We start from the raw sequence: 23,243 nt of genomic DNA, 5'->3' as shown, positions 1-23,243 counted from the left end.
CCTCACTTTTCTAAATATTTCATTTCCTATGTCATTGATTATTCCCACCAAGCACTCTATTATTAAAATTGTAAACATAGAGAATAGTTGAAAAAAAAATGGCACAGTGAACACCCATATGTTCGCCACTAGATTCCACAATCTTGTCGTTCATATTTGAACTAAAAATATTGTTTCTTGGGGATAGTGAATACTGAATGAACATTTGCTAACTTGATCCCAGTGTGAGTATCAGACAGTGTTACTTGTGAGAAGAAATTAAAGAAAATTATAAGGCAAGACAAAGAAAAAACTAAGAACTATATAGAGCAATGGTAATATCTGAAGCAATTATGTAAATCTGCTAATACAAAAAAATGCATGTTTTGTAAGGCGGCCAAACAAAAGCAGATATAAGGTTTGGAAAATTAAATTTATCATTGACCTTTTAGAGTTTGCAAATTGTATCATTGTTCTAGGGTGAAATTAGCTGTGTGTGTAATGTTTTCAACAGTTTAGATAAGAGATTTCTCTCTTAATAGGTTATTAAACTTCCTTTGCGTTTGGATGATCGACAAACCTATGAAAGACAAACTCCGCTTCCCCCTGAATTTCCAGTTTCTTTAATGGCTGAAGTACAGAAAGCAGAATCCGGCGTAGAGAATACGCCTGGCTTTTCAGAGAAACAAACAGAGGAAAACATTTGTGCATCGCTGGGTGATAAAGCTAAACCCTCCCCACGCTCTTCTCAGGGTTAGTAGACTGTTTTCAACTTCTTTTACTGATACTTCCAGTTGTGTTATATTACAGAAAACTGAGAAAGACGTTTAAATTATTAATGTATTTCTTTCGATGCCATGCTGCTTAAAGAGAATGTAATCATTGACAAGAATATCTGTTTCCATTTGGCATAATTATTAAGTAATTACAATTAAATACAAAATTACTTCATTGAGACACAAGTCTTCCTCCATGGAGTTATGGCTCTAAAAATATTTTTTATTTTTTGGGGGGGACAAGTTGACTTTTTTTGGTTCTTAGTTCTTGAACCAAGCCTTCTTGCTCACTCACAAGAGTGATAATCAACACATGGCCAGGAAAGAGAAAATAGTCTCAGAAAGAAGTTCCCAAATAATATAGTTTCTTTTATAAACCTCAGTCTTCAAAAACTATATTAATCAAGCACTAAATAAGCAAATAACATTCTTTGTACTATTTAATGTAGAGAAGTTTCAGCCTGCAGAAGTGATCTATTAGAGGTGGCTATTATTTTTTGCAAGATAATTATTTCCTTTACCAAATGATTCACAAGATTTTTTAGCAGGTTGGATCCTCTAGCAGTAATAATAACATTAGAAGCAGGAGTAGGGGATGGGTTGGTAGTAGTTTTAGTAATTACGTTATTCCTTGTAGTAAGTATAGCAGCACTTACAGTATTACCAGCATAATACTAATGTTAGAAAGATTACCGCTAATAATAATTACACATGATGTATGCTTTTCATGTGCCAGGCACTGTAGTAGGGACTCTGTTTTTTTAGTTTGGAAATTATAGAATATTTTAAACATACTGTATGGAAAATAACAACATAAACCAGTAATTAGTACCCAGCTGTATCCATTCTTGCTATTTTGCCATCTTTGCTCCACATCTTTTCTTTTAAAAAGTAACATTTTACATGTGATTAAAGCCTTCTGTGAACTGCTGGCTGATTCTGTTCCCAACCCTCTGAGACTTGTTATTGATCTTTCCCATGTATGTTCTAATACATTTCCTACATATGTACGTAATTATAAACAATGTATAATATCTTTTCTATGTTTTTATAGTTTGTGTTAAGTAACCATGCTTTAGATCTATTTCTGCAACTTTATTTTCTCTCAGTATTATCCTTGACATTTGCATAACTCCTACACACACACTTTGTGTATTTTTGGTTTATTGATTTTACTGCCATCTAATTGTGTACATGGCAACATGCATGATTGTAACAAAATTTATTTTTATTTTATTTGTTGTTTCAAGTTTTACTCAGTCGCAAACAAGATTACAGTGATTATTCTTGGACATGTCCTTCTTGTGCACATAGGTGTGAATTTCACTAGAGTAAAAGATATTTCCTATCCTGGAATCACAGGGCACACACTTTTAAAATTCATAGCATAGTGACACATTGCCATTGAAGTAGTTATCTATTTGCCCTTCTGACAGCTGAGCAGGATTTGTTTGGCTCACATCCTATCAATCTTTGTTATAATCAGTTTTGCCAATTCAATTGCAGTGTTAGATCTCTTTGTTTTAATTAGAATATCCCTGAATATGACTTAAGTTCGAGATTTTTTTTTTCATACGTTTCTGTTGACCATTTGGGTTATACTTTCTGTGAATTTCCTATAATTATATTTTGTTCACTTTTCCTTTGGGTCATTTTTAAAACTTTACCTTATTGAACTGTAAAGCTCTGGACCCTTTTTTTTTTTTTTTTTTGTGGGATGAATCATGGGAAACATTTGATTTCTAATTCAATTTTTGATTGCTATTGATTATTCAATCATTCTACTTAATTCAATTGGAAAACTAATTGAATTAGTCATAGTATTATATATTATATACATATGCATATAATGCAATATAATGTTATTATATATACATATAAATATATAATGTAATATATATTATGTATTATACACATAATACAAGAATATATACATTTGTATACATAGTATATTATCTTTAAAGTTGATCTCCTTTTGTTACAGTTTTATTGAATACAGAATACACTCAGATTATTCAAAATAAAATCTTCCTCCCACCACCACCTAGTTCTTCTCCCTGGAGGAAACTGTTTTTTGTGTAGTATTCAATAGATATTTTATGTTTCTAAAGGAATATACATAAAAATACTATTATAATTTTGAAATACCACAAATTTATAATTATGTTCCTCTTTTCATTATTAATATATTGGTTAATATATGCCTTCCTTGCTTTTCCTTATCAGTCTTGCTTGAATTTTATCTTTTTATTCATTTTTTAAAAATATATACCTCCATTAAGACTTTCTTTCCATTGATCTTTTGTTTTCTACGTATTTATACCTGGCTTTATTATTTCTTTGCTCCTATTTCCTTCCGGTTTTGGGGAAGTTACCTTTTAATCTCCTTGATTGGAAAGCTTAAGTCCTTATCTTCAGTTTTTATTTACCTGGTAGATATGTGTGAAATCATCACTGTTGACTAGATCTGTCCGTTTATCTCTGTAGTTCTGTCAAATATTGTTTTATATATTTTAAATGTGTTAAGTCCCTTCAATTTTATGGTTATTAATTTTTGTGTTATTATTTCTTTATACAGATGTAGTCTTCCTGTATGTCTATTAATGCTTTAATTTGTATTCTATTTCTTCTGATATTAATGCTACCACCTGATTTTTTTCATTAAGTGTTTTTATGGCATATATTATTTTTCTAATATTTATTTTAAAAATTTAAAACTCATCCGTGGTGTTCTTTTGAGTATGGATTAACAGCATAAATATAGATTTTATTTTTGTATTCAAGACAAGTAGTTAATATGTGTCTTTGAACTGGTGAGTTCAATTTTTTATAAATATTGTTATTACGGTTATACTTGGACCTGCTGATAACATTCTTTGCAATTTATTTTTGCCATCTTATTTCTTTGCTTTATAAGAACACTTTCCTGAATTTTTCTTTAACCAAAAATAATTTTCTTTATTTTGTTTATCCTCTGCTGTTTATAACCTACAGATTTTATTGTTAATTGTTTCAGATGTTATCCTGAATTTTCTCACCTACAAATTTAACTGAAAATTGTTTTTAAAAATCTAATTTCATCTGGTTTTTCTCTTCTCTTCCTGAGCATGACAAGGACTTTTAGTATGTTTTACCTACTCATCACACACCTCCGTGTACACTTACGTTATTGTTGGCTATGCTTCCAGGTCACTCTTTTATTAAATAGAAAACTTGTTTTTTTTGTTTTTGTTTTTGTTTTTATTTAGTCTCAATAGAAAATTAATTTACTGACCTATTTGGTCAATATCTGTGCTTCATAGTATTTTTATGTAGCTTGCCTCCACTTTCATTTTTCTTCTTGTTGAAAAAAATTTTTAGTAATTCATTTAGAGTTTGGGTCTATAAAGTGGTAAACTCTCTTAGCCCTCGTATGTCTGAAAAAGTCTGTATCCTTTTCCCACTTCACTCACTTTTCCTCATTGCCGTCGTTTATCCATGTATAGATTCTAGGATAGTAATAACTCCCTTGCTATTTCCTTGGGTGTCTTTTTGTGTCTATTGTGGCTGATGAGAGGTTGGTATTAAGTGGGTAGCCACTGAAGGATGTTAAGAAGGGGAATGATTTGGGGTGCCTGCATGGTTGGTTAAGTAGCTGACTCTTGATTTCGGGTCAGGTCATGATCTCACAGTCCTGGGTTCAAGCCCTGAGTCAGGTTCCACCCTCTGGGGAGTCTGCTTGAGATTCTCTCTTCCCCTCTCCCACTGCCCCTGCCCCTGCTCATATGCTCTCTTCTCTCCCTAAAATAAAAAAAATAAATCTTAAAAAAAGAGAAAGGGAGTGATGTATTTCAATTTCTATTTTAGGTGGTTCCCTCTGGTAATTTTTAAGAGGATTTATTTGAGGAGGGCATGTCTAAAACCAGATCAGTTTGGAAAAATTTAGAGTAGTGCCAGCCACAGAAGAGGGCCTGAATTAGGGCAGCGATAGTAAAGTTGGAGAAGAGAGTTTAAATTTATAAAGTATTAAAGAGGTGTAAGAGAATGACTATAGGACTGAGAATTTAAATGTCCCTGTTGGTTGATTAGATATTGATGGTGAGGGATAATTAAGGATGATTCCTAATTTTTTAGCATGGATAGACATGGGTATTAACCAGCAGATAATATGAAATAAAGGGAGAGGGACAAGATTAGAGTGGAAAACAAACAAACAAACAAACAAACATGACCTCAGTTTGGACCTACTGAGTTTGAGATCCTTTTGTTGTATCCAAGTTGAAATGTGTAGGAGACCATTGGGAAAGTGCTCACGAAACTCAGGAGAGAGATGGAAAGTAGGGACGAAGAACCTGTCCATTACAGGGACATAACACATAGACTACCAGAAATTGCTAAGTGGTTGAGTTCGACCATGGAGAGTATGTAGAGTGAGGGAAGTGTTGGGTTGAGAGCATAGGCCAGGGAAACAGCAGTGTTTCTGGGGAAGGGATGTGGGATCCCTGCCATAATGGCCAGACCTAAAACCTGCAGTATTTGATTTCTTAATGGCATCTGCCTTCTTGTCTTGTTCTGCCTATCAGCTGGGCAACACAGAGCTTCATATTCAACTTCTGGTGGTAAATGTTTCTTGTGCCTGGAGTTGCCCAAATGCCTTGGAGATTATGCCTTGCTGAGCTGAGTAAAACTCCACTGATTGCCATGCTCCATTTTTAGAAGCCCTGCTTCCTTCCCTAAGAGGTGGGCCGACTATAGGCCCTGAGGTTCCTTAGCCATACCCGACCTGTTTCCCTGTGAGTAAACTATTATCATCAGCTAATGATAACTAAGATACCACTACCTCCAGACAATGAAATGTCACTTTATAGTTATATATACCTGGAAAGGTTATATTGGAATTTTATATACAGAATTCATATATATCAAATTATGTCATCCGGCTTTAAACAAATATTTGGGAAAATAAATTAGATACGAGATACAGTAGTCCTCCTTTATCTGTGGGGGAATACATTCCAAGACCTCCACCGGATTCCTAAAACCCCAGATAGTATTGAACCCTATTATGCTATGTTTTTTCCTATACAAACACAGCAATGATGAGGTTTTAGTTATCAGTTAGGCACAGTAAAAGATTAACAGCAACTCGGGGCGCCAGGGTGGCACAGCGGTTAAGCGTCTGCCTTCGGCTCAGGGCGTGATCCTGGCGTTATGGGATCGAGCCCCACATCAGGCTCCTCTGCTGTGAGCCTGCTTCTTCCTCTCCCACTCCCCCTGCTTGTGTTCCCTCTCTCGCTGGCTGTCTCTATCTCTGTCAAATAAATAAATAAAATCTTTAAAAAAAAAAAAAGATTAACAGCAACAACTACTAATAAACTAGGACAATTATAACAAAGTACTGCAATTAAAGTTATGTGAATGTGTTCTCTCTTTTTCTCTCTGAAAATATCTTATGGTACTGTACTCACTCTTCTTCTTGAAAAGATGTGAGATCATACAATGTTTATGTAATGAGATGACATGAGATGAATGACATCAGCATGGTGACGTAGCCTTAGGCTACTACTGATCTGATGATATGTCAGAAAGGGGATCATCTGCTTTCCAGAATGCAGTTGACCATGGGTAACTAAAACCATGAAAAGCAAAACCATAGATGGGGAGAGTACTGTACAGATTGAAGCTAGATAATCAGTGCCAACACCATAAAGCAACTTGATTAAAGTGTATTGTTTCTTACACTTGAGAATGTGGATTTGCCTTACTTGTAGCCAGAGGAGATAGGTGACCGACATCATGGTCTGGTTTTGCTGGGTAATGAATAGAGCTAGTTGTCCTTAAAATGCACAATGTTAAGCTGAATTTAAGTATTCTGTGTTGGAATTTAATAAGTTTAAGGCTTTAATTTTGTATTTCAAATGCACATATCATAAGTGGATTACAATGGCTGTGCTGTTGTCGATATGCTTGGTGTGGTAAGGGAAGGATGGGGAGGTGGAGGACACAGAATGAGCCGAAGGCACTGGCAGTGTGAGAAAGAGTAGAGAGTGCCATAAAAAGCCAGCCAATGTCAGACTTAGCCTCATTCCAAGTTGATTTGTGGGGAGTTCCACTGAGGACATCTGCGGGTGCTGTGGTTGAGACTCACTGTATGTCTACAGGAGAATGACTTCTGCCCCATGTCTTTTCTTTATGTTGAATCAGACTAGTCAGGCCTTCCAACAGGAGGGGCTCGGATGCCTTTATTCTGTGAAAACAAATTACTTCAACATTAGAATATTATCTGCTTAATTTGGGAATTGGAGATTCAGAAGGGGAAAAAAAAAGTCCAAATTTTTCTCTCAAGAATTAATAAATCAATTCACAAACAAAGTTGATTTTTTGTTTAAATATCAAGTTCAAATATCCAGTCAACTCAAGCCACTATGTGGGGCATCAAAAAATGCACAACTGTAATGTGGACTTTCTTTCTTTCTTTCTTTCTTTCTTTCTTTCTTTCTTTCTTTCTTTCTTTCCTCTTTCTTTCTTTCTTTCTTTCTTTCTTTCTTTCTTTCTTTCTTCCTTTTTTTTTCCTCCTGATGTTTTAGGATTAAGCATGGAACTCAAAATCTTATTTTAGAATTTTTAACTTTTGAGAAAGTAGCTTCTGACTTAACAGTAATAATATTTCAGTGATACTGACATTTTAACCTAGTTTTAGGATACTGAGCTGAAGACTAGAAGCAATTACTCTTAGACCATTTTTCACCGGATCATTTTTGCTTTCTAGTTTTTCCTCAGGGTACTGTGGCTCTATTTTCCACACCTACTGCACCGTGCTCTGAACTTGGCTTTTCAAATGCTGCCCTCCGTTCCCCTAAAAGGAGAACAGGTGACACTCCATGAAACGTGAATACTGACACAATCGGTATGAGAGCACTATGTACTGGGAGAGGAAGAATCTTTTCTGCTTTAAGAAAAGGCTTGGAAAAGGCTAATTTGCATTAGCTCTGCTCTGAGCTCAGAAGATTCCAGCTTCACATTCAAAACCTGCACAGGGACGTTTTGCTCCTATTCAGAATAGATTTATACAAAAACAAAACATACAATCTCTCCAAATACATGTCTCTGCTACATTGCTTATATTTATTTATTTTTCTTAGAGGCTTCCTAAACATATTATTAGCAGTTAATATCCCCCATGGGTTTGTTTTCTAATATATCAGGGCTGTGCTACAGTACGCTGTTCCTGCCACTGATATGTTGCTAAGAGATTTAATAATGGGTAAACAAACACAACATGTGGTAATTCATTTCAAATTAAAAGTTTATTAAACTCTGGCTTGATGGCTTTCTGGCTATTTACAATTAAAGGAGCAAACCTTAGGGAAGGGGTGACCACGTGATGTGTTCATGGCTGCGACGTTTCTCTCTGAAAAATATGTTTATGATCTTCCGCAAGCTGTCTCACATTGATAGGCTCCATACGTAATCTGCTGAATCTACTCTAGCCCCCAAATCATGAAAAAGTGACTACTGTTATCCCTTCAAGCACACATGTGCAAGCACGTGCACACACGCATACGTGTGCACACACACTCTCTCTCTCACACACACACACACACACACTCTTGAGAGGATTCTGAATATAATCCCCAGGTTGATATTTTAAGTGATGATCAGCCTTGCAAATAGGTGGAGCCTGAGGCCAGAAATATTTCTGAAAGGCTGGAGGAAGAGAGCCATGATGTAACTGTGGGATTATTATCATCTTTTAGGCTGTTTTACTTTTTAGGGGGCAATCCAGGAAAATATTTGTTATGCTTGATAATTTTGTTTTGTATGTGCCTACATTTCATAAACAATGGTCTCTGGCAGCATCTATATATGTTTGGTGATGCAGAATTCAATTCAGGAGAGTTTTATTGTGTAACCACTGTCAACAAAGCAGACTGCTAAATGCTCTGGGAATACAAACCAAAATAACATGCAATCCCTGACCTGCGGGGGCTTACTTGAGCTCAAGCTCACTCTTCCGCTGAGAAACACACACACACACACACACACACACACACACACACACGTTGAATAAATGATAAGCAGGTCTACCACCACTCTATTTACATACAAGACCAGTAAGCTTTCTGGGACAAACTTCAGGCTTAGAAAAGTGAAGCAGATGCAATTAGATAGTTAGATAAGAAAGAACAGTAAGAAAGATAGCCAATCAGACTTGTTCTCTACCTCGGTTATCTCACAGTGGAATTCCCAGGGAGAGGGGCACTGTTTGGAAACACTCACCAACCTGCTGAAAGAGAAACTTCTCAATGAAATTATGTAAGACATGGACATATACAATATAGTATAGTACATACTGTCCTGTGATACATCAAGTTATGTTATATACATATACTATGTTCTCTATACTACAATTCCAAAATCCAAGTTGTTACAGAGCCCAGTGTGGGACAAGCTAAGGAGGCAGATTGCGAGCTCGTTCTATATGCTATGATAAATTCTCAGAAACAAATGAGTGGGCTTTTGGGGGCAGGAGAATTCCATGAACTCTTTTTAATGCAATCCATTTTAAATCCTGTATTGGTATGATCAAGAAAATATGTGTTAATTTCACAATTTTGACCTGAGTTAGAAGGGTAGTTTGCAGTTCAAAAGGCAAGCACTGATGGAAATGCTTTTGGATAACAGAAAAGCCATAAAAAAAGTCAAGAAGTCAGAACGGTACAAGGTGTATTTGAAGAACTATAAGGAATCGTTGGATTCCAGCCTACATATGGGGGTACATTTGGGCAAGGGGTAATCGAAGGCAAGAAATCCAGTAAGAAGGCCATTACATCAGCCAGAAGAAGAGATGGTAAGGGCCGGAGGTAGGATAGTGGCAGTGGAATGCAATCAAAAGGGTTCATTTTAGAGAAATGTTAAAGTTGAGTCAATAGGATTTGGTAGACAAATAGCTGTGCCGTAAAGAAAAACTAGAAAATTACAGTCAGCAGTATTTCTATCTCAGGTATCTCAGAAAATAGTGTTGCCCTTATCAGAGCTGAGGTACCCAAAGGAGCAGGTTTCAGACAAAAGTTGGCCAGTTGGTTTTAATCAAATTGAGTTTTTAAAGTGTTGGGGAAATTAAGAAGACTGTGACTAGCTCGGAGTTGAAAAAAAATGGATTTAAACTCAGGAGGGACATATGGGTGTCATCCTACTAGGCAAACCACAGAACAAAGAGTGGAAAAACTTTAGGAAAACCTTAATTTAAGGGACAGATGAGAGAAGAGGGTGAAGTAAATTGCAAAGGAGCAAACTGAAGAAGTAGAAGGACCAGGAGGTGGGGCGTCATGGGAGCTATGGAATTTTAAGAATCTTAAGAAGGGAGAGGGTGGTCACATCAGTAAAATACTCTGTTGCAGCACTACTCAAACTAAATGCATACAGATCACCCAAGGATCTAGTTAAAATGCAAATTCTAATCCAGTAGGTCTGAGGTGGGTGTTAGACTCTTCAGCTCCCATATGATGCATAACGCTGTTGTCCCGTCCACAAATCTCACTTCGTCTTAGCAAAGCTCTGGAAAGATTGACTCAGGCAAAGATGAAAAGACAGTTTGCTTTGAAAATAAAGTGCATTTTGATGCCTTTTGAGGGAATACATAAGAAATGAGGGCACGAACCAAACTGCAATGACGAGAGGAGGGAACAAGAAAGAAGAAACTAAGGCAGTGCGTATAGAAGATGCACTTGAAAATGAGAAGGAGAGAGTTTCACCACAGCTTAATGAAGTCAGGGGTTGAGGGAAGATTTTTTTTTTTTTTTTTTTTTTGTGGTTGAACACTCAGTCCTCTCTTGATAAAAAATGGGAAAAAAACCTGGAGGAGGAAAAATTGAGAATGCAGGAGAGAGAGGATAATTGTTGGGTTCAGCTCCCATCATAAGCAAGATAGATGGGAGAGGTGAGTATGGGGAAGGAGGAAGGATAATTTTTCCTTTGAGGTAAAAGAGAAGAGAAAAAGGCAGAGTAGTTTTTAAAAAAAAAAATCTCTGATATTTTCTACGTAAGAACAATTTTAAAAAATAAGCAAAATTGCAACCTTTAAAGAAAAAAAAATCTTCGTGAAATTTAGGGAATGTAATAAATTGCTGAGGAACAATGATGTTATTTGGAATTCTAATTTCAAGTGTCTTAATCTTGTTAAATACTTTCCCTTCTGGCCCCTCTCAAGATAAGCTACTGTTTTCAAAGTTGCTGTAGGTTTTGGCCTGAGGACAAATAAGGATGAAAAGGGCTCTGATACCTTCTGGAAAGGCTGAGCCAGCCAAGCGTAGAAAGCACCTACTTCGAGAGAACTTGAGTTAATTGTGGAACTCATTTTTTATTTAACGTTATTTAAGAAATACTGGGACCACATTTTACTGCTTCCAGATGGGTCAGTGATATAGGGGTCAGACATACGCTCTCTGGGACCCCCATTAGAATGGCACCATGTATCCAGGAAGCCCAATTCAATGAACCTTTGAAATAATAGATCTCCACTCTGATACTTAATTATTTTTTGCTTCAGCCTGTGATCCTTTAAGCGTACTCCATGTTCCTTTGCCAGTGGGCCACTCATCCATCTTGGGAACTATACGTCTTCAGGAGTATAGATAATTGGATGAGTCCGTGGTCTCTTTCTTTCTAGAACTTCCTCATCAATGAATATAACATAAGTACTATCATATATAGGAGGAAACAAGGAGCCACTATTTATTCTTGTATCATGTGCCACATATATTGAAATCAATTAATATTAAATGAGCCTTTTCAGTATAAAACTAGACCACTAGAACCTGACTTAAAAAAAAAAAGTTAAGTCTTACCTGAAATTAACCAAAATGTTGATAAATCCTGAAAGAAGTCTATTCATACTTAAACATTAATTTGCCTGTATCTGTGGTTCAACAAACCTAACAAAAACAAGGCTTCTTAAATCTGCCTGTACATTGACTCTTCCACGGAGCTTTAAACAAATATTCTTGTCTGGGCTCTGCCCCAGAACAAATGGATCAAATTCTCAGGGGGCAGGACCTGGACAATGTTATTCTTAAAAAAAACCTCTTTCTGGTGATTCTAATGTACAGCCAGAGTTGAGAAACACTGATGTGCAGCTGTTGATTGCTCTGGTTTTCTTCAGTTCCTACAAATGGACAAGGTGATTTCCATCTTAGCCTATACTTCAGGCTATTTCCTCCAACTGGAAGAGTCTTTTTCTGCCACTACTTTTTCTTCCTCGATAATCTAGCTTAAAACTTCCTTCCCAAAGAAGGAAGGCCGTATGCAGTGCCTCCACTGAATTCCCTCAGAGTTCTTTCCCCTCACGGCAATTATGATGGCGTCTTGAGGGTAGGCACTGAGTCTGCGTGTTCTACCACTGTCCCTGGCAGACAGTAATTGTTCAATGAAAATTTGTTAAATAAATGAGTGAATCAATGTACTCCTTAGACAATTGTGGATTAGCAAAGCCAAGAAATACAAAGGAATGGTTTTCCCTTGGCTGTCACGTTGTGGTACCAGGAAAGTAATATGGACTCGGAGTCTGAAAACTGGAGTGAATCACAAGTTTACTACTCAGTATTTGTGAAAACTTTGCGAGATAATTTCCTTATGTATATGAAATAAGAATAGTAATGGCTGAATTTTCTTCTTTCAAGTTTGTGGGGAGAATCAAATACCACAGCAAATGGTCCAGTAATTCATTAATCTTTTAACTTAACTGCTCTCTGCTGCAAAGCAGAAATTCTAGAGTCCTCTCTAGCTTTGGTTGCTAAAGATGAGAATGAGGGTGGGAGGTGGCCTAACTATGGTGTGCGTTGCAGCCTTGTTTCGGATGAGACAGGCTGAGAAGGGACTTTGAAACAGACACACTTAGATATAGGGCCTCCCTTCATCTCTAGAGATGAAACTTTGAGCTCCTTCTGAAAGCATCAGCTCTGTTTCACCTTCATGTCCCTGTTGACTTGACGAAGTCTTAAAAGACGCATCATAAGGAGGTGTAGCTGGACTGCAAACTCATGAGGGCAGAAATCTTTCTCTTGCTTCTTTGTGTACCCATGGCCTACGGCAACATTCAGCACATCATAGATTCTCAGTGACTATTTGTTAAATGAGTAAGTGAATTGGGTTGAGTGCCATCTGGGCTTCCAACTCCTTGCTATGGAAAGAAGTCAAGCGAACAGTTTACTTTTTTTATTTTATTTTATTTTATTTTATTTTATTATTTTATTTTATTTATTTATTTATTTAAACAGGAACCTGTGGGTCCAAGCCATAGTTTTTTTTTTTTTATTTAAAGATTTTATTTATTTATTTGACAGAGATAGAGACAGCCAGCAAGAGAGGGAGCACAAGCAGGGGGAGTGGGAGAGGAAGAAGCAGGCTCCTAGAGGAGGAGCCTGATGTGGGGCTCGATCCCATAACGCTGGGATCACGCCCTGAGCCGAAGGCAGATGCTTAACCGCTGTGCCACCCAGGCGCCCCTACTTATTTTATTTTTTAAACTAACATACAGGAAAACAGACTTTTTTAGAATGCCGATGTAATTTAGATTTGTGTGATTAGCACCACGATCAGGATAAAGAACCATTCTATTACCTAAACTCCTTCCTTTTCCTTTCTGCTGTCTGCTGCAGGCCCATCCTTACCCCCTCACTCCACCCCCACCCCTAATCCGTGCTATGCACTGATCTCTTTACCATCCCTAAAGTTTTGTATTTTCGAAATTTTCATAGGGTACGTCATCTTTTTTTTTTGTTTTTAATCTCCCGCATTTTCTTTCTTTCTTTCTTTTTTAAAAATTCAATTAGCCAACTGATAGTACATCATTCATTTCAGGTGTAGTGTTCAATAAATTATCAGTTGTGTATAACACCCAGTGCTCATCGCATCATGTGTCCTCCTTAATGCCCATCACCCAGTGACCTGATCCCTCCATCCACCTCTGCTCTAGCAATAGGAAATGTAATCTTTTGTAGACACTGCTTTTTTTTAGTCAGCATAGTGTCTTTGGGACTCATCTGAATTGTATGCACCCACAGTTCATTCCTACTCATGGCTGGATGACTGCCACTAAATGGATGTACCAAAACTTATCTTTTCACCCATTAAAAGGACATAGCAGCTGTTTCCATTTTTTTTGGCAATTATGAATAGAGTTGCTATAAATATTCATATACAAGTTTTCATGTGAACATAGTACTGATTTCTCCAAGAGATACACCTAAGAGTAGAATTATTATTATTATTATTATTATTATTATTATTTGACAGAGAGAGGACAGGGGTGGGGAGAGGGAGAGGGAGAGGGAGAAAGAATCTCAAGCAGGCTCCAAGCTCAGAGTGGAGCCCGACTCAGGGCTTGATCTCATGACCCTGAGAATGACCCTGAGATCATAACCTGAGCATAGATCAAGAGTTGGAGCTTAACAGACTGAGCCACCCAGGCACCCAGATGGTATATGTATTTTTAACTTTTTAAGATGCTGCCTCTTTTACAGAATGGCTGTATAATTTTGCATTTCCACAAGAAACATATGAGAGTTTCAGTAGCTCTGCACCCTCACCTGAGCTTAGTATTGTTTTTTTTAAGTCATTCCAATTTGTATTCAAAATTAAATTTGAAGTTATAATTTCAATTTGTATTTTATTAGTGACTAATTTTATTAAGCTGCTTCATATGCGCTTATCGGCCATCCATATTAATCTTTGAGAAAGTATCTGTTCAAGTCTTTTGCCTATTTTGAATTGGGTTGTTTGCATTTTTTTGTTGTTGTTGTTGTTGAATTTTGAGAGTTCTTTCTACATTCTGGATACAGATCCTTTGTGGGAAAGGTGGTTTGCAAAGGAAAGGTGGTTTGTCTGTAGTTTGTCAACACCATTTGTTGAAAAGACTGTTCTTTCACCACTGAGTTGCCTTTATCCCTTTGTCAAAAATCAATTGGCCATGCGTGTGTGGTTCTATTTTCATGATATAATCGGTGGCCTGGTGAGAGGGCTCTGCCCAATGTGCATGGTTATGTCCAATCTAAGCCATGAGTAGAGGCAAGATGGAGGGCAAATTAATTAACAGCAGTGGGAATAGAAGCACAGATGGAGAGTAGCTGAAGGTCCGTAATACTGGAACTTAGAACAGGGAGCCATGGACAAGCTGGTCACTAGAGCTTAGTTAGTGTGTTCATTATATATTAAGAGACCTACTGTGTGGGTGTCAGAGCTCAAGTATGTGTGGCCAGTTTTATACAAATCTCCACATCATGTTTCCTGAAGTCTTTAGGCCACCATTTCCTCCTGTGTAAGATAAGAAAAGCAAGTTTTCAGACACTGTTAATTATCCCAGACCACAGTCGTATATATTTTTATTTTTATTATTATTTTTTTAAAGATTTTATTTATTCATTCGACAGAGAGAGAGATAGCCAGCGAGAGAGGGAACACAAGTAGGGGGAGTGGGAGAGGAAGAAGCAGGCTCCCAGTGGAGGAGCCTGACGTGGGGCTCGATCCCAGAACTCCAGGATCACGCCCTGAGCCGAAGACAGACGCTTAACAACTGAGCCACCCAGGCGCCCCAATATATTTTTAGTTAATAATCTGAAAGTTAGTAGTTACCTTGCTTCTATGAAAGAATTATGAGTCTGATATTTGAAAATAGTTTATATGACTTTGCTTTTGACAGTTTGAGTTGAGTTTGTGGAGAGGTTGTCCCAAAGAATTTCCTGTTAGGTGTACCTCTGTTCGCTCAGCTAGCTTTTACGGAATGAGTACTTCTGCAAAGGATGTCCTAGATTTTAAGAACTTGGAATAGCCACTTCAGAACCACCATTTGGTGAAATGCTGAGGCAGCTTTTAGATATGATATTTATTCTTTTGGGTTTCTGGAGTTTGAAATAACATAAGCAAATACAAGGTGGTTATCTGAATGCAAAATTGAACCTCAGGGACCCGCAGTATGTTTCAAAGTGACTAATCTGCATAAAAAGCTAATTACCTGCAATTTTAAGATGCCTTTGCTTAATATATCAGAGAAATGGATTAAAATGTTTTAAATCAAAAATGCTTTGAAGTATTTTAAAATAATATAATTTTTTTTTAAATGTCAGATGGTCAAGATAAATCAATCCTTCCTTCCCTTTTTCCTTCTTTCCCTCCTTCCTTCCTTCCTTCCTTCCTTCCTATCAGTGAAGGAACTTTTTGTAACTTTATTCACAAACTAAATAAGATTTCCAATACCTGCAATATTAAATTCTCCAAATTGAGGCTCAGCTTGGAAATTTCCACATATATGTTGTTAATTGGAGGTGAGGTAAGGATTTCATATATACATATGAATATACTATAATATAATATATATGACATATAATATATATAATATAGTATGTAATAATATAACAACATACTATTTATATTATAAATAAATAAAAATAAGCATATAATATGTATTTGTATATAAAATATAAATATATATAATACATAATATAAATACAGTATATATTATAAATTATATATTATTTATTTATATTATTTATTTATATTATAAACATACAATTTGATTTCAGCTCTGTCTTATTTTCTGAGCTTCCTCCTCATCCACTGTAGTTAATTACAACAAAGGTTTCTGGTCTGATCCACTTCAATCTCAAAGTCATTTCAGCAAACTGCTGGAATTGAAAAAGCTTTAAACAGTCATGCAGGTCTTTAATTGTAAATTAGTTTTGACAGAACTACGACGCACAGTCCTGCCTGATTCCAAAGTGATGGTAGCCGACAAGCCCTCACCGCTCCAGGAGCAAAGGAACATGTGGAAGGAATTGCTCTTTTACATTTCACAGCTTGTCATTTCCTCTGCAGGGCAGCCCTGCCCCCTCCGAGAGATCCTGACACCCATAAGGGAAGTGTTCCCACTGATGGAAAGGAAGTAGAGAAGCAGTTTAACGCTAAGGAAGGAGGGAGGAGGGTGTGTCAAAAGGATCTGGGGGACAGAGAGACGAGGCGGGCTTAAAACGTTTCCAGCAGGTTAGAATCTTTGCTGTGTTGCCTCCTTTCATGAGAAAAAAAATGAGAAATTATTTGGAAGGGTTCAAAAAATTCTAGGGGGAGGGGGGTTGAAGCTCCCTTTTTAAAATTCTTTTTTTTTTTTTTTGTAAGGGAGCGGCAATAAAAATGAACGTGTCACGTGTGAATGATCAAAATAAAGGTTTGAGGGAAAAGTACAAATATGTGCCTGCTGCCCTCTTCCAATATGTTTCTAATTACAGAGTGTGTGTGGATTAGATTGACAACAGCAGATTACAGCTTGTGTTTTCAGGACATTTTACACCCTCACCGTTTTATTTGGTCTCATACAGTCATCACACTCCGTTTCCCCTTTGTACCTGTGCTATTTAACAGCACTGTGAGGAAACAGAAAGGGGCAACCGAGTTGCACTATCATTGGAACTGGCTTGTCATTGTCCCCACTCAGTTGACGTAGGCCATTTCAAAACCTTATCAATATTTTAGGAGTCATTAATAAAGTCATTTTTGAAAATACTTTTTATACTTCTTGAAATAATTAAAAACATTTTTCAGGATACATAACTTTTCTGGTCTTTAACGCAGAGGCAATAAATACTTACTCCTCCCTTCACACACACACACATCCTGTTTTGTGTGTGTGTGTGTGTGTGTGTGTGTGTGTGTGTTCCTTCACCGATTATGAGAAATAGGTTGACAAATGCAGGCATGCCCTGTACATTCAACAATCACTCAAACAAACATACTATCCACAAAAATAATCTGATTTTTCCTTGCGAATCTCTGTTATTTAATCTGTGGATACTCAGTGCCTCAGTATCAGACAGCTATCCTTACAAAGTGATATTGCAGAAGAGGATATGGATGACAAATAATATCATAGTTCTCGACTGAATATGAGATACCACGGTTGACCACGTTGAGAATATTTGAACCCTTCTAGAAAGCCTTGGGAGTGGTGGTTTAGGAAGAAAGGGTCACGGTAGACCTGAGATAAGACACACTCATCTTTGGCCCCACTGTTTGACCAGAGCATTTCCAGAAGCTAAAGGCACATCTGAACAAGGTGGAAATAAAGAACTGTGGGGATAAACGTACTGAATGGATGATGATGAAAGAAACCATGGCTGAGGAGAATTTGCTTCTTAGACAAGACAAAGCAGCAGCCTCCCTGACATGGCTTTACAACTGTTCTAGTTTATAGTACTGATTTTAACTACCATTTTTTCATGTTTGAAATATTATTTCATTGTGGTAATAAAGGAACATGAGATCTACCCTCTGAACGAACGTTTAAGTGTCCAATACAGTGTTATTAATCATTTGGCTGATGTTGTAGAGCAAATCTCTAGAATGTTCTCATCTCGTAAAATCGGGACTATGCCCATTGATTAACTGTCTCCCATTTCCCCATCCCTCCATGATTCTCCTCTCTGATTCCCTGAGTTTGACAACTTCAGATGCTTCCTGCGAGAGAATAGACATTGCTCCTTAGAAGACATACTATAGGCTCTTTGTGCAAGTCGTAGTTAGCAGGGAGCATTTCCTTTGATCCAGTACTGTCCTTTCCAACCTGGTGAAACTACAAGTGGAAATGAAAAATAAGTGGTATTGTGAGTCATCACATGAATAAATGGGTTCCTTAACTCTTTCTAAACATGATTCCCGCTTTGAACACTTTAATGGTCTGACTCATTTAGTTCACCTTCTTCCAGTGTCTAACTTCCTATGAACAGATGTGACTTTGTTCAAAGCAGAAATAATTAGAATCAAATAGGGATAGTAATTTTATTCTGAATGATCCACTCAGTCTAATTAGATGATCCACATAGAATAAGAAACAGGAAATATAAACTAGAAAATAGGCTTTTGAATCAAACAATATTTCTTTTTGCATGAAGCAGGAGAAAGCCAGTCTCTTGGAATAATACTCATTTCTTAGAGAAATCAGCCTGTTCTTGAATGTTGACACTTTGGCAATGAGTGATATAAGGACTTGCTGCTACGTAACACATGGTCTTTGGCTATTTTGATTGCTAGAGGCCAGCGAGTTCGAACCACCTTTCCTTACAAAACCACAGCTATTTTTTGGTTAAGATTATTTACTGTAACTTGTTAAATGAACAGTGGACCTTAACTACTTCACTAGGATTTTGAGCATTTAGGAGTTTGTGGGTTGTAAGTTTTAGTGAAAAAAATCCTGCTATGGTTTTGACATGTGTAGTGTAAACATACAGAAGGCATAATGCTAATTTTAAAGGCACTGATGACTCCTGTAGTGTAGTGAAGAGACACAGATTGTGAAAACATAATTTGGTGAAAAACAGTAATTCAAAACCCTAAACTGCAAATATTTCTCCTTTCATTCTACTCACCCTCTCTTTTCAAATAAATTCTCACTAATTTCCCTATAGTTAGGCTGGTGTCCTATTTTTATCGGCAAGCATGTCTCCTCCAGCATTAAGGTGATACCAATTACACATGCACACCCATCTACATGCATAAATGCACATAAAACTTCTAAGGTCACGTATTTAGCAGGTGGCATCAGTTTTTAAAGATTACCGTAGCATTTTCTTTTCGACCCACAATCAGTAGTATTTCCTTTTCCTTTCACTTAAACTTATAATATGACATCTTTTCCCCCCATTTATCAGACTCGTAGATATCAGGCATCATGTATGTGAATAATTACAATGAAATAAAGTTTTAACTGAGTGTAGTGAACTCATTGTTGGAGACACCGCCAGAAGTTCGTCATTCTGATGTTTTCCCCATAACACATGACATGCTGGATAAAACCAATAGTTGTTGAATACGTGGTTGGCAAACATTTTCTCTCAGTCTGCAGCTTGCCTTTTCAGCCTCTCAATGGGGTCTTTCATGGAGTAGACGCTTTGAATTTTAATGAAGTTCAATTTATCAATCTCCTTTTATGGTTCAGGCTTTTAGTGTCAAGTCTAAAAACTCCGTGTCTAGCCTAAGATCCTAAATATTTTTTCCTATTTTTTTTCCAAAAAGATAATCCATTTCAAGTTATTTTTAATATAAGGAATGAGGTTCAGGTCAATTTTTATTTTATTATATTATTATTATTATTAATTATTATTTTTTCCAAGAGAAGTTTAGTTTCTCCAACACCATTTGTTGAAAAGGATATCTTTCCTCTGTTGACTTGCTTTTGCACTTTTCTGTGGCTTTTGTGTTTTTTTTGTTTTTAAAGATTTTATTTATGTATTTGACAGAGAAAGAAGATACAGCCAGCAAGAGAGGGAACACAAGCAGGGGGAGTGGGAGAGGAGGAAGCAGGCTCCCAGCGGAGCAGGGAGCCGGATGAGGGGCTCGATCCCAGGACCCCAGGATCACTCACTCGGCCAAAGGCAGACGCTTAACAACTGAGCCACCCAGGCGCCCCTGCACCTTTCTGAAAAGTCAGCCATTGAGCAGATTTCTTGAACTTTTTTCCTTCCTACTCTGTTCTATTCTGTTGATTTATGTGTCTGTCCCAATACCACACAGTATTGATTACTCTAGCTATAGTAAGGCTGTATAATTCTTTTCACACACTGTTGGATTCAATTTGCTAATATTTTGTTGAGGATTTTTTTGGGAGGGGCAGAAGGAGAAGAAGAGAATCTTTTTTTTTTTTTTTTTTTTTTTTTTTTTAAAGATTTTATTTATTTATTCGACAGAGATAGAGACAGCCAGCGAGAGAGGGAACACAAGCAGGGGGAGTGGGAGAGGAGGAAGCAGTCTCATAGCGGAGGAGCCTGACGTGGGGCTCGATCCCAGAACGCCGGGATCACGCCCTGAGCCGAAGGCAGACGCTTAACCGCTGTGCCACCCAGGCGCCCCAGAAGAAGAGAATCTTAAGCAGGCTCCATGCCCAGGGAGAAGCCCAAAGTGGGCTTCCATCTCACAACCCTGAGATCATGACCTCAGCTTAACCAAGAGTTGGACACTTAACTGACTGAGCCACCCAGGCTCCCCTTGTTGAGGATTTTTTAAGTTTCTGAGAGATACTGGTCTGTACTTTTGTTGCTGATGTACTTTGCCTGGTGTTGATGGTGTCAGGGTTATAAAGGCCTCATTAAATGATTAGAAAGTGTTCCCTCCTCTAGTTTCTAGAAGGGATTAAGTAAAATTTGTGTGAATTTTTCTGTATATTTTGGAAGGATTGTCTAGGGAAACCAGCTGAGCCTCGGGTTTCAAAATTGTGAATTCAATTTATTTAATGGCTACAGGACTATTCAGATGATCTATTTCATCTTGGATGAGTTTTGGTTATTCTTAGTATTTAAGGAATTGGTCCATTTCATCTAAGTTGTTGAATGTACGAGCATAAAGTTACTCAAGGTATTCCTTTATTTTCCTTTTTAATGGCTGCAGTATCTGTAATAATATTCCACTTAATTCCTGGTATTGGTGAGTTGTGTCTTCTCTCTTTTTGTCTTTGTCAGTCTTGCAAGAAAGAGGCTTATGAATTTGATCGATTTTTTGGAAATTCAATTCAATTTTAATGTCTTCTATTCTAAGCACTATTATTTTCTTCCATCTACCTGATTTGGTTTTATTTTGCTCTTTTTCTGGGTTCTTGAGATAAGATCTTAGATTATTGATTTTTCCTTTTTCTGACATAAGCATTTAGTGCTATAGATTTCCCTCTCAGCATTACTTTAGCTGAATCTCGCAAATGTTGATCTTCATTTTTATTCAGTTCTATTTTTTATTGCCTCTGAGATTTTTTTCTTTGACCCACAGATAATTTAGAAGTGCGCTTAATTTCCAAGGGCTTTAAGGTTTCCCCTTGTCCTTCTGTTATTGATTGCTGGTCAGATTTCATTATGATCGGAGAACATACTCCATTCAATTATTTTCAGTTTGATAAATTTTCTTTTATAGACCAGGATATATTTGTGAATGATCCAGAGACACTTGAAAAGAAAAAGTATATTGCTCTGTTGTTGAGTAGAGTGTGTGTGTGTTCAAATTGATATTGTTGGTTGTATTGTTCAGATTTTCTATATCCTTGTTGATTTTATGTCTTGTAGTGCTATCGTTTGATGAGAGGGGAGTGTTGAAGTCCTACACTATAATTGGGAATTTTCCTATTTCTTTTTTCAGCCTTATCGGTTTTTACTTCATGTATTTTGAATCTCTGCTGCTTGGTGTATATGTATTTAAGACTGTTACACTTTACAAGTAGATTGATAATTTAATTATTAGATAATGTTCCTCTCTGTCTTTGTCTTTACTATGAACTCTATTTTATCTGGTACTTTATCTGATGTTAATTATCTATTTTATTTGATATCAATATAGCCAATTTTGCTTTTTAAAAATTAATGTCTGCATGATACATCTTTTTTCTTTTTCTTTTTACTTTTAATCTATGCCATTGAATTTGAAGTACTTTTAAAAAATAAATAGCATATAATTGGTCATGTCTTTAAATTCAGCCTGCTCATATCTGCCTTTTTATTGATATAGTTAGATACATCTAAGGTAATTATTGACAGGGCTTAAGTCTGCCACTTTAAAATTCTTTTCTCATTACGTCTTGTTTTTTTAATTTCTCTGCTCCTCTTTACTTCCTTCCTGTGTATTGCTTGAACACTTTTTGGGATTGCATCTTGATTTATTTTTCCTTTTTGAACATATCTTTTTATGTAATTTACATAGTAGTTGCTCTGCGTCTAACAATGTAAGTATGTGACTTATCAGTTTCCTGGTGTCAGTATTTCACCTGCTTGAGTCAAGTGCAGACACTTTACTTCCATTTACGTCCCTTTACTTTCCCCACTTTAAAATATAATTGTCTTGAGTAACATGGTGTTATAATTATTGTTTCAATCGTCAAATATGATTTATCACACCCATAAGGGAAACAAGAATGCATACTCACATTTGATGATCTCTACGTTTTTCTCTTTTCTTTCCAGATGCTTCAAGATTCCTTCTTTAATCATTTCCTTTATTATTTCATGTTTGAAGACCTTCCCTTAGCCATTCCTTAAGGATAGGTCTTCTAGTGACACATTCTTTTGGTTTTCCTTCATCTGAGAATGTATTCTGCTTTCATTCTTAAAGGGTAGTCACTGGATATAAGATTTGTGGTTGTCTTTCAACACTTGAAAAGTGTGCTATTTTGGTCTGCATTATTCAGCTTGTGCGTCTGGGTCTCCTAACGGACCCTGCTGGTAACCTCTGAGAGGACAGGAACTTCTCCAGCTCTGGCCTCCTGGTGCTATGGGTGAAGAAGGGAGTGTCCTGCCTCAGGATGTGAAGAGGCTTTGTAGTCCAGTCACTAATAGCAGCAGGATCTGCCCACTGGTATCACTCAGCCACCTGTTGTCTCTTGTTCGGGGAGGGCTGTTTTAAGCAGCAGGGATGTTCACTCCAGTCTGGGTTCCGGGTTATCCTCTCCAGTGTTATTGGATTCACTTGGTGGTGTTGGGGGGCCTTCTTTCTGAAAAG

The 23,243-nt window shown here is 37.0% G+C and overlaps 1 protein-coding gene across 1 annotated transcript in view; it reads left to right on the top strand.

The window, feature by feature from the left end:
• Nucleotides 1-23,243, top strand: part of LOC113264239 (uncharacterized) — a gene marked incomplete at its 5' end in the record, with an annotated part of 288,777 nt that overhangs the window by 98,571 nt on the left and 166,963 nt on the right. The window contains one exon of the mRNA XM_057304793.1: nt 598-732. Within this exon, the coding sequence (XP_057160776.1) occupies nt 598-732 (135 nt within the window). The remainder of the gene's footprint in view (nt 1-597; nt 733-23,243) is intronic.

This window comes from Ursus arctos, unplaced genomic scaffold, assembly GCF_023065955.2.
Source record: "Ursus arctos isolate Adak ecotype North America unplaced genomic scaffold, UrsArc2.0 scaffold_31, whole genome shotgun sequence".
NCBI classification, from domain to species: Eukaryota; Metazoa; Chordata; class Mammalia; order Carnivora; family Ursidae; genus Ursus; species Ursus arctos.
This window is presented reverse-complemented; position numbering and strand designations above follow the sequence as displayed.